The sequence below is a fragment of the Lissotriton vulgaris genome, chromosome 4_2 (genome assembly GCF_964263255.1).
Source record: "Lissotriton vulgaris chromosome 4_2, aLisVul1.2, whole genome shotgun sequence".
Taxonomy (NCBI): domain Eukaryota; kingdom Metazoa; phylum Chordata; class Amphibia; order Caudata; family Salamandridae; genus Lissotriton; species Lissotriton vulgaris.
In genome coordinates, this window is record NC_141692.1 from 5,766,217 (window position 1) to 5,778,827 (window position 12,611).

Sequence of the window (12,611 nt, forward strand, 5' to 3'; positions counted from 1 at the left end):
GTGATTCTTTTGCTGACGGGGAGCCAGTGCAGGTCTTTCAGTTGTCCGGAAATGTGGCTGTGGCGGGGGATGTCCAGGATGAGTCGTGCGCAGGCGTTCTGGATGCGTTGGAGTCTTTTCTGCAGTTTGGCTGTGGTTCTGGTGTAGAGGGTGTTTCCGTAATCCAGTTGGCTGGTGACAAGTGCCTGGGTGACCGTCTTCCTGGTTTCGGTGGGGATCTATCGGAAGATCTTTCGGAGCATGCCTAGGATGTTAAAGCATGAAGACGAGACGGCGTTGACTTGTCTGGTCATCGACAGGGAGGAGTCCAGGATGAAGCCCAGGTTGCGTGCGTGGTCCGTTGGTTTGGGTGCGCTGCCTAGAGCCGGGGGCCACCAGGAGTTGTCCCAGGCAGATGGTGATGATCCAAGGATGAGGACTTCCGTCTTGTCTGAGTTCAGTTTCAAGCGGCTGTTCTTCATCCACTCGGCTACTTCTTTCATCCCTTCCTGTAGGTTGGTTCTGGAGGTGGCGGGGTCTTTGGTGAGGGAGAGGATCAGCTGGGTGTCGTCGGCGTAGGAGATGATGTTGAGTCTGTGTTGGCGTGCGATGGCTGCAAGGGGGCTCATGTACACGTTGAAGAGGGTGGGGCTGAGTGATGATCCTTGTTGTACGCCGCAGATGACTTCGGTGGCCTCAGATATGAACGGGGGAGGCGGACTCTCTGGGTTCTTCCGGTGAGGAACGAGATGATCCACTCCAGTGCCTTCTCTTGGATTCCGACGTTGCTGAGGCGTTGTACTAGGGTGCGGTGGCAGACAGTATCGAACGCTGCGGAGAGGTCCAGGAGGATGAGGGCCGCTGTTTCTCCGTTGTCGAGCAAGGTTCGGATGTCTTCGGTGGCTGCGATGAGGGCGGTCTCGGTGCTGTGAATGGCTCTGAAGCCGGACTGTGAGTGGTCGAGGGATCCGTTCGTCTCGAGGAAGGCGGCCACCTGTCTGTTGACGGTCTTCTCGATGACTTTGGCAGGAAACGGGAGGAGCGAGATGGGGCAGTAGTTCTTGAGGTCAGTGGGGTCTGCTGATGGTTTCTTCAGGAGGATGCTGAGTTCGGCATGTTTCCTGCTTTCCGGGAGGTGGCGGTGTTGAAGGAGCAGTTGATGATGTCCCGGAATTGGGGCGCGATGACGGAGTCGGCCTTGTTGAAGACGTGGTGAGGGCATGGGTCGGTAGGCGATCCGGAGTGGATGGTGTTCATCGTGCGGATGGTGTCTTCGGTGTTGATATGGGTCCAGTCGCGGAGGGTGGTGGTGGGGTGCGTCGGTTCCATGGTGGGGTGCGTGGTCAGTTCTGCTGTTGTGTATGTCTGCAATCTTGCTGTGGAAGAACGTGGCGAGTGAGTCGCAGAGGTCTTGTGAGGGAGTGATGTCGGCGTTTACTGCGCTGGGATTGGAGAGCTCTTTGACAATGTTGAAGAGCTCCTTATTGTTGTGTGCATTGTTGTCTAGCCGTTCCTTGAAAGCTGTATTCTTGGTGGTGTGGATCAGCTGGTGGTGTTTGCGGGTGGCGTGCTTGAGGGCGGTCATGTTGTCTGTGGCCGGTTCTTGCGCCAGGATTTCTCGAGGGTGCGGCAGTTCTTCTTGGAGTTCTTGAGGTCGTCGTTGAACCACGGGGCTTTCTTGCTTCCTGGCCTGTTGGGAGGGGTTTTCAAGGGTGCAAGGTCGTCGGCGCAGTTGGTGATCCACTGTGCGAGGTTGTGGGCTGCGTGGTTGGGGTCCGTTGATCTGGCGGGAGGGTTCTGATTCAGAGATGTGGTGAGCTGGTCGGTGGTGATCTTGTTCCAGTTCCTGTGGGGAACCTGTTGCAGGAGGTGGTAAGTTTTGGTCTTTCTGAAGCTGAAGTGGACGCAGCTGTGGTCTGTCCAGTGGAGTCCAGTGGAGTGGCTGAAGGAGATGTGCTTGCTGATGGAAAAGATTGGGTCAAGCGTGTGTCCGGCGTAGTGGGTGGGGGTGTTCACCAGTTGCTTGAGTCCGAGGTTGGCGAGGTTGTCCAGTAGGGTGGTGGTGTTGTTGTCGTTGTTGTATCACCAGCACATCAAAGAAGCCAAGACAACAGCCATCACAACCTACATCAACTCCGCTACCAACCACACAAAGAAACTGTTCAAAATAGCCATAGAGAACACCTTCCTCCCCTCCCAAAAACTCTGCAACCTCCTCTCAGACTGCTTCCAAAGCAAGGTCAACAATCAATCAATCAATCAATAAATCAATCACAACATTTGTATAGCGTGCTACTCACCCGGAAGGGTCTCAAGGCACTTGGGGGAAGGGGTCCGCTACTGCTCGAACAGCCAGGTTTTGAGTTGTCTCCTAAAGGCGAGGTGGTACTGGGTCAGCCGGAGGTGGATGTGGAGGGAGTTCCATGTCTTGGCCGCCAGGTAGGAGAAGGATCTGCCTCCGGCGGTGGCTCTTCGGATGCGTGGTACGGTTGCGAGGGCGAGGCTGGTGGACCGTAGCTGGCGGGTGGGTGTGTAGAAGGTTAGGCGGTCGTTGAGGTACTTAGGGCCCAGGTCGTGGAGAGACTTGTGTGCGTGGGTGAGGAGCCTGAACGTGATCCTCTTGTCAACGGGGAGCCAGTGCAGGTCCCTCAGGTGGCCGGAGATGTGGCTGCGTCAGGGGATGTCCAGAATGAGTCGGGCGGAGGCGTTCTGGATGCGTTGGAGTCTTTTCTGTAGCTTGGCTGTGGTTCCAGCGTAGTCCAGTCGGCTGGTGACGAGGGCCTGGGTGACCGTCTTCCTGGTTTCGGTCGGGATCCATCAGAAGATCTTGCGAAGCATGCGAAGGGTGTGAAAGCATGAAGAGGATACGGCGTTGACTTGTCTGGTCATCGAGAGGGAGGAGTCCAGGATGAAGGCTTGGGGGTGGTGCCCAGGGCTGGGGGCCACCAGGAGTCGTTCCAGGCGGAGGGTGATGGTCCCAGGATGAGGACTTCCATCTTGTCTGAGTTCAGTTTCAGGCGACTGTTCTTCATCCATTCGGCGACGTCGTTCATCCCTTCGTGTAGGCTGATTCTGGCGGTGTCGGGGTCTCTGGTGAGGGAGAGGATCAGCTGGGTGTCGTCGGCGTAGGAGATGATGTTGAGGTTGTGTTGGCGTGCGATGGTGGCTAGAGGTCTCATGTAGATGTTGAAGAGGGTGAGGCTGAGTGATGATCCTTGCGGGACTCCACAGATGACTTCGGTGGCCTCGGATCGAAACGGGGGGAGGCAGACTCTCTGTGTTCTTCCGGCGAGGAATGAGATGATCCACTTCAGTGCCTTCTCTTGGATGCCGGTGTTGTCGAGGCATTGGACTAGGGTGCGGTGGCAGACAGTGTTGAATGCTGCGGAGAGGTCCAGGAGGATGAGTGCCGCTGTTTCCCCGTTGTCGAGCAGGGCTCGGATGTCGTCGGTGGCTGCGATGAGGGCAGTCTCGGTGCTTTGATTGGCTCTGAAACCGGACTGCGAGGGGTCAAGGGATCCGTTCGCCTCGAGGAAGGCGGCAAGCTGTTTGTTGACGATCTTCTCGATGACTTTGGCGGGAAAAGGGAGGAGCGAGATGGGTCGGACGTTTTTGAGGTCGGTGGGGTCCGCTGTTGGTTTCTTCAGTAGGGCGCTGAGCTCGGCATGCTTCCAGCTCTCCGGGAAGGTGGCGGTGTTGAAGGAGGTGTTGATGATGTCCCAGAGTTGGGGTGCGATGGTGGAGTCGGCCTTGTTGAAGACGTGGTGGGGGCAGGGGTTGGTTGGTGAGCCGGAGTGGATGGTGTTCATCGTGCAGGCTGTGTCTTCGGTGGTCACCGTGGTCCAGGTGCGGAGGGTGGCAGTGGGGTTCGTTTGTTTGGTGGTTGGGTGCGTGGATGGTGCGCTGAGACTGTTGTGGATGTCGGCATTCTTGCGGTGGAAGTACGAGGCGAGGGAGTCGCAGAGATCTTGTGAAGGGGTGATGTCATTGTTGCCGGTGCTGGGGTTGGAGAACTCCTTGACGATGCTGAAGAGTTTCTTGCTGTCGTGGGCGTTGTTGTCCAGTCGCTCCTTCAGTGATTTCTTCTTGGTGGTGCGGATGAGCTGGTGGTGCTTGCGGGTGGCGTGTTTGAGGGCGGTCATGTTGTCAGTGGTCTATTCATGGAGCCAGGCTTTCTCGAGGGTGCGGCAGGTCTTCTTGGAGTCTTTGAGTTTGTCGGTGAACCAGGGGGCTTACTTGCTTCTGGGTCTGCTGGGAGGGTTCTTCAGTGGTGCGAGGTCATTGGCGCAGGCGGTCAGCCACTGCGTGAAGTTGCGGGCTGCTTCGTTGGCGTCTGATGTGCTGGCGGGTGGGTTCTGGCTGAGGGAGGTGGTGAGCTGGTCGGTGGTGATCTTGCTCCAGCTTCTGTGAGGAACCTGTTGCGGGTGGTGGTGGGTTGTGGTTTTTCTGAATCTGAAGTGGACGCAGCTGTGGTCGGTCCAGTGGAGTTCGGTGGAGTGGCTGAAGCTGATGTGCTTGCTGGATGAGAAGACGGGATCAAGCGTGTGGCCGGCGTAGTGGGTGGGGGTGTTGGCCAGTTGCTTGAGGCCGAGGTTGGCGAGGTTGTCATCAGGGTGGCGGTGTTGCGGTCCTTGTTGTTCTCCAGGTGGAAGTTCAGTTCCCCTAGGAGGATGTAGTCGGCGGAGGGGAGGGCGTGTGGGCTGATGAAGTCCGCGATGTCTTCGCTGAATTGCGTGCATGGTCCCGGGGGTCGGTTGATGAGGGTGCCTCTGAGGGTCGTCTTTGGGTCGGTGTGAATCTGGAAGTGGAGGTGTTCGGCGGTGGCGAGGGTGTCGTCGGCATCGGTCGTGATGCGGATGGTGTTCTTGTGGACGATGGCGATGCCTCCTCCGGTCTGGTTGATGCGGTCCCTCCTGATGATCTTGTATCCATCCGGGATGGCGATGGCGATGTCGGGGGCTGAGGAGGCGTTCATCCATGTTTCAGTGAGGAAGGCGATGTCTGGCGATGTTGTGTCGAGGAGGTTCCAGAGTTCTACGGCGTGTCTGTGGACGGAGCGGGTGTTGAGCAGGATGCATTTGAGGTCGCTGCAGGAGTGTGGCTTGGCGGGCATGGTGCAGGATCAAAGGCAGGAGAACTTGCAGGTTGCGCAGGTGAAGGGTCCGTGAGTGCGTCTTGGGGCGGCGCAGCAGCAGGTGGGGTTTCGGCTGGCATTGAGTGCGATGAGGGCCGCGGCGTCGTAGGTCTGTCGGGTCATCTTGCATCGCTGGGGAGCAGGGGTCCTGGCACTGGGCGCGGTCCAGGCGCGGACGGGCGCAGACGGGCTTGCCTTTGGCGCGCCTTCGGCGCACAATCGCCGCGCCTGCTGCGCGTACGCGCGGTCGCCATTTATAGCGAAGTGGGAGGGAGGGAGGGGCAGCTGGGAGGCGGGAGCGGGGAGGGTACAAAACAAAAGGGGGCGTGGCCGCTTGGACGGCGGCGGGAAGCGGGGAGCGGGGCGGGCACAGGGGAACTGGAAACAACCACGAAGCCTACACAGCAGCGTGCAGGGGACAGCAGTGACAACATGAAAAAAGGAAAAAACAATTAGCAAATGAAAAGAAGGTTAAATACAGTACTACACATGCACGCAGAATACGGCGTAGGGACAGGGAACAGGGAGGCAGCCACAGCGAGGCTACGGGCAGCAGCGAGGCGAGGGGCACACACACAGCTGGTGGCTGTGTGGCGCGGGGGTGTCCTGAGAACAACATCTACAATATTTTCAACATTCAACTCACCACACTCAACCCCGATGACCTCAATTCACCAGTGAACACCAGCCAAACCATCACCACATGGTCACCACACTCGGCTCTTACCATCACAGCCAATATGCCTACCATTCACTCTAGGGCTCCCACTGACCACTGCCCCCACCACCTCTACAACCTTGCAATGAACCTAATCAGCACACAGCTCACCAGCATACCAAATACCTTCACCTCCACAGCAACCTATCTGAACAGATGGAAACCCGCAGATGTTAGACCACTCCTAAAGAAAGCCTCCGCTGACCCCCAACAACATCAAACATTATTGTCCGATCTCCCTGTGCCCTTACCCAGCCAAAGGTCTCAATAAGCCATTAACCAGTCATCAACCAGCAGTTCACTAAAATCCTGGACTAACCCACCAACTGAATGCCATTTTATCAAGATTCCATGCTAACCACAGCACTGAGACCAAGTTGAATGCCTCCACAAATGACGTCAGAACACTCCTCAACCATGGAGAACCTGTGAACCTGAATCTAATCAACCTCTCCATGGCATTCAACACAGTCCCCCACAACACTCTCATCAACAGACTCCACAACCTAGGCATACAGCAAGACTCCCTCCAGTGGATCACCATCTTCCTTACAGAACATACACAGAGGATCTGACTGCTCTCCTTCATCTCCACACCCAAAGACATAATTTGTGTCATACTGCAAGGATCATCCCTCTGCCCCACCCTGTTCAACATCTACATGACCCCTCATGGACTCAACATAATCTCCTACGCAGACAACATTCAATTGAGTGTCTCACTCACTGAGGACTCCTCCAAACCCAAAACCAACTACTACAACATCAAGATCAATGTAAGCACATGGATGAGAGACAACTGCCTCCAACTAAACTCTGACAAAACTGAAGTAATGATTTTGAGGAAGAACACCTCCACATGGGACCACAGCTGATGGCATTCAGAACTCAGACCCACGCCCACACTGACCGACCATGCATGCAGCCTCAGCATCATCCTCGAGAGCCAACTGATCATCAAATGACAAGTCAATGCAGTTGTCTCCTCCTGCTGCCACACACTACGCTTGCTCCACAGAATCCTCAGATGAATCCCAACCAAAATCAGAAAACTCATCACTCTGACCCTCGTCACCAGCCACTTCGACTACAGCTATGCCCTCTACGCAGGCATCTCCACCCAGCTACTCACAAGACTCCAGACCATACAGAATGTTGCAGCCAGACTCATCCAGAACCTCCCCAAGTGAACTTGCATCTCCTCCCACCTGAGAGACCTTTACAGGCCCCCATCTATAAAAAATACCATTTCAATATCCTCACACACACCTACAATGCCCTCCATGACCTAGGACCGGCCCACCTCAACCATTGACTGAACTTCCACCAAACCGATAGACACCTGCGCTCCTCTTCGCATACACATACATGCCTCCCGCATCCATCGCAGCCGCAGAGTTGACTGCTTCTTCTACACTTTTGCCAAGACTTGTAACAGCCTCCCCTTCACCCAGCTCCATACAGCCCCCTTACTGGCAGACGTCAGAATGAGAACCAATACCTGGCTCTTTGACAGAAACACAGAACCCAAATTCCACAAATGGTTAAAGTGATGCGCTTTACAAATGAAGTTTAGCTGATTGATTGCTTTTTTTGATTTTTAAGAGGTATAACCTGCACAGTGCTTGTCTTCTCATTTGTTCCACTCTCTGTTGTTTTAGCACCCGCTGTCGATGAACGCCCCAATGGATATAAATGTAGAGAGTGCTTCAATTATTATTCTGCAGATGCCTGCACAACCGAAAAGGAGATTCTGTGCACTGGGCAGGAGAAGGCATGTAGCTTCATCTCTGGAAAAGGGGCCTTTCCAGGTGACTTATACCGTTTTCTTGCAATTTTGAGTTTCTCAAAGCCACTAAATGTCCAAACTAAGTAGCATTTTGTACAATTGATATGCTTCTCCAATTCACACAATTATGGATAGTAGCTGGTTTTCCAGAAGAATATATTCCTTCTGGAAGTCTGGATAAAGCCAGCTAGGTTTTTTGTTCTCATAAATACTGGTTGAACATTGCAAAATAAGTATGGCCCAACTTGTGTATTTCAATGTAGAGTAATCATGCAGAACATAACACATAATCAATTACTGGTGAGAAGAGTAATTCTACCATTAGCACTATTTCTTAGCACGAATATGCCCCCTCGCATTCAAAATGGGTGTGAGAATTTTCCTTCAAGAGATAACGTTTAGGGACCGATTCCAATGTCAGACAGAGAGGAGTCTGTCTGGCATCGGTTGGGAACTGGAATTGAATGATCTCCTGTCATCAGTTCCATCCCAGCAAGTAAGATGCAAAAAAAATGTCTATACTTTACAATGGGAGCATGCATTCCAAATGGAATGCATGCTATCATAGTAAAGAGCAGGGGTGTAATTCATCCCTGCACCCCGTTTCAGGTACCTCAAGGTGCCTGCCGCCTGGTGCAGAGATCAACAGGAGGGCACCATAAGTGCTTTCTAGTGTACCATTCAGCGCCTTGCACCTAAGGGGGCCTTTCTGGAGGCCCTCAAAGACAGATTCCCAAAGCCTTTCTGTGTCAGAAAGGCTTTGTTTGTTTTTATTGTGTAAATACTTTTCTGTTAACTTTGAGTGTGTGTAAAATATTTATAATTTATTAATAATTTGCTTTTAAGTTACATTTTAGGGGCAGGTTGTCAGTTTTGTGGGTTCATAGGGTGGGTAGTAACTAAATTAAATTCATGTAAGAATATTATGTTTGTAATTTATTTATAATAAAATGTTTAGTTAATTGTATATGTAGTTAACATTGTAACATGTTTTTAATTTTTTAATATTAAAATATTAAATATATTTTTAATTTTGTGTAAATATTTATATTTTCTTTATTTACTTTGCTTTTTAAATAATGGTAGGTAGGTTGTTTTTAATGCTGCTCTGAATAGTAAATGTTGCACCTCCACAATAAAACACTTTCTTTACTTTTGAACTGACTGGAATGGGAATAGAAAATGTTATCCCTCCGCTACCCAACACTTACCCTACTATTGCACTGACTGGAGTGGGAATAGTAAATCTTACCCCTCAACTATCTGAAACTTTCTCTACTGTTCCATTTAATAGAGCGAGATTTGTAAATTTTCCCCAGTTTTATTATTTTTGTGTTGCATGAAGTGGGAATAGTAAATATTTTATATATTTACAATATTCGTTTTTAGTTGTTTTGCATAAATTGTAGTATGTATATGTATTAAATTGTATATTTTATATTTATTTTATATTGTTATCAATTATATTATCATGTTTTTGTTTATTTGAAATTATAATATGTATAATTATTAATGGTTTTAACGTGTAAATAATGATAATAAATTTAAAGTTGTTAACTTTTTTTTATTTAACTAGTATGGTTTGTTTTTTAAAGATTTTATTTTATTGGTATCTATATCTATACATTTTTATTTGTTAAAAAATTAGAAATTATAATAGAAAATATAATTATTCATTTGATAATAGTTTTTTTAAGTATAGATACGTATTTATATATATTCATTAAAATATATGCGTGTTTAACTTTTTAAATTAGGTTTATTATTTATAGTAGTTATAATATATATTAAATCTATTGTAGTTTTTTAAAATTAATGTTACAATTTAATATATTGAAAATGTGCTATTTTATTTTATATACACTTAAAAAAAGATATTTAATACCATGATATTAACAAAATCAGTATTTTTTTCCAATATTTTTGTCCTTACCATTATAAGTATAGGATGACGATATTTTTGACATTAATATTTTGGTCAGGAATATTTGGTATGGGGATATTTTGGGGTCAGAATTCTGTCAGAGAAAAGGGTCTCAATCTAGTTTCAAATGTGTGCAGTATGATCCTTAAGGCGACCACAGACTGTGGCTCTGAATCTGAGTATCTAGAATCAGGAATACAAACACGCACGCATGTTCTGACTCATATTTAGGAGAGGAGATGTATTTAGTGCCAAACTTGGAACTGGGAAACTAGGTTTGTGTCCTGGGGTCAGCTCCACATCCGGTAATTCTACACAAATCACTTCGACCTGATTTAGATCTTGGTGGATGGGTTACTCCATCACAATTGTGTCAGATATCCCGTCCACTGAAATATAAAACCCAAGTATATAATGGGATTTATATTTCGGCGGATTGAATTTCTGTCACTGTTGTGATGGAGTAGCCCTTCTGCCAAGATCTAAATAAAGCCCTTAATCCTCCAGTGATGGAGTTACTAACTTTTTACACCAGGTTTGGGTCAGGAACGTGACAGAAACAGTTAAAATTTTTAATTTTGAATGTACTTTCTTAAGCAAAGTTTGTTTTGTGCTGGAAAGGTAGCGGAAAGTAACCCAAAGCAGCACTTTGCAATATCTTGCATCAGTTTGGATCAAGGGCAATCCACGAGTGGTACATGAGAGTTCACAATTCCGGATTACCAAAGAGTTAAAACAGGCACCAGCATATGTGCCCCATTCCTTTTAGGCACCCACGACAACGGAGCAAAATAATATGGACTTGATCTTAAGAAACACTTTACAATCTTAAATATTGTTTCCAAAAGATAGAAAAAAAATAATCAAGTCAAAGAAACACAAAATTTACATTTACAGTCTCTATAGAGAAAATACTGTATTGATCTAATGTACCTATTAACAATTTAAAGTACATAAACCAGAGGCAGCAGATTCACATAACAGTTGTCTGTTGAATACTCATCTTCTTGCAGCTGTCAGTTTGTAAACAAATCTGGTGCACTGGGTATTAGGAGATAATTTGTGAGTGGGGGCCCGAACTTTTGACCTCCTAGCAGCCTCCACCAGGTTTAATCCGGCACTGAGAGTTGCCAAGCAACGACCCATGCTTTCTGACATAAAGACCTAGGTCTTAACAATAGTTGACAAGGCCTTGTGCTAAAAAGTAATAATACCTAAAGTATACCTCTATGAAGCTGCCATTAAAAAGAAGAAATTATTTTATTTCCTCTAACGTTTCCAACTTTGCATGTGTGTTCCACTGTACAGCAGTGTAAGCATTATATTTTATACTGAAAGGGTACCTTTTCTGCACAAAACCAATTCTATTTACAACAAGGGGTGGTGAGGGACAGAGTCTCTGAATTAAGCAGAAAGCTCTCACCCAGTCAAGAGATCAGGGCTAGATCCAACACCGTTTTTTAGCTCACTGCACCATCCCAGTTTCAGAACCTGGCTGTATGCAAATTAGTCTGTTCCTGTCCCAGTGCATGATGGGAACAGGGCAAACCAAACTACAAAAGCCAATTCTTACACTGGGAAGGAAACAAGCTCCCGGGGACCGGTTTCTGGCATTACAGCCGTCTTCGGCCCGGTTTGCTTGAATCCTGATGGTGCAATGAGCAAGGGTCTCACATCTGAGAATACCCTTCCACGCTTAGGGTGGACAAGAATATTTACAACAAGGGGTGGTGAGGGACAGAGTCTCTGAATTAAGCAGAAAGCTCTCACCCAGTCAAGAGATCAGGGCTAGATCCAACACTGTTTTTTAGCTCACTGCACCATCCCAGTTTCAGAACCTGGCTGTATGCAAATTAGTCGACGTCGGCTGAAATGCCAGAAACCGGTCCCCGGTAGCTTGTCTCCTTTCTGGTGAAGAATTGGCTTGGTAGTTTAGTCTGCCCTGTTCCCATGATGCACTGGGCCAGGGACAGACTGATTTGCATACAGCCAGGTTCTGAACTGGGATGGTGCAGTGAGATAAATAACGGTGATGGATCAAGCCCTGATCTTTGGACTGGGTAAGAGTGGTCTGCTTAATTCAGACACTCTGTTCATCACCACCCCCTTTTCTGATTCGTTTTTGGCCACTATAGGTGTGGCAGGGTATACTCAGACATGAGTCCCTTTCTCACTGCACCATCAGGATTCAAGCAAGCCGGGCCGACGACGGCTGAAATGCCAGAAACCGGTCCCCGGTAGCTTGTCTCCTTTCTAGTGAAGAATTGGCTTGGTAGTTTAGTCTGCCCTGTTCCCATGATGCACTGGGCCAGGGACAGACTGATTTGCATATAGCCAGGTTCTGAACTGGGATGGTGCAGTGAGATAAATAACGGTGATGGATCAAGCCCTGATCTTTGGACTGGGTAAGAGTGGTCTGCTTAATTCAGACACTCTGTTCATCACCACCCCCTTTTCTGATTCGTTTTTGGCCACTATAGGTGTGGCAGGGTATACTCAGACATGAGTCCCTTTCTCACTGCACCATCAGGATTCAAGCAAGCCGGGCCGACGACGGCTGAAATGGCAGAAACCGGTCCCCGGTAGCTTGTCTCCTTTCTGGTGAAGAATTGGCTTGGTAGTTTAGTCTGCCCTGTTCCCATGATGCACTGGGCCAGGGACAGACTGGTTTGCATATAGCCAGGTTCTGAACTGGGATGGTGCAGTGAGATAAATAACGGTGATGGATCAAGCCCTGATCTTTGGACTGGGTAAGATTGGTCTGCTTAATTCAGACACTCTGTTCATCACCACCCCCTTTTCTGATTCGTTTTTGGCCACTATAGGTGTGGCAGGGTATACTCTGACATGAGTCCCTTTCTCACTGCACCATCAGGATTCAAGCAAGCCGGGCCGACGACGGCTGAAATGCCAGAAACCGGTCCCCGGTAGCTTGTCTCCTTTCTGGTGAAGAATTGGCTTGGTAGTTTAGTCTGCCCTGTTCCCATGATGCACTGGGCCAGGGACAGACTGATTTGCATATAGCCAGGTTCTGAACTGGGATGGTGCAGTGAGATAAATAACGGTG

General features: G+C 48.9%; 1 protein-coding gene across 1 annotated transcript in view; it reads left to right on the top strand.

The window, feature by feature from the left end:
• Positions 1-12,611, top strand: part of LOC147718106 (uncharacterized) — a 127,831-nt gene that overhangs the window by 92,818 nt on the left and 22,402 nt on the right. The window contains exon 4 of the mRNA XM_086919243.1: positions 7,493-7,642. Coding sequence (XP_086775369.1) covers positions 7,493-7,642 — 150 coding nt within the window. The remainder of the gene's footprint in view (positions 1-7,492; positions 7,643-12,611) is intronic.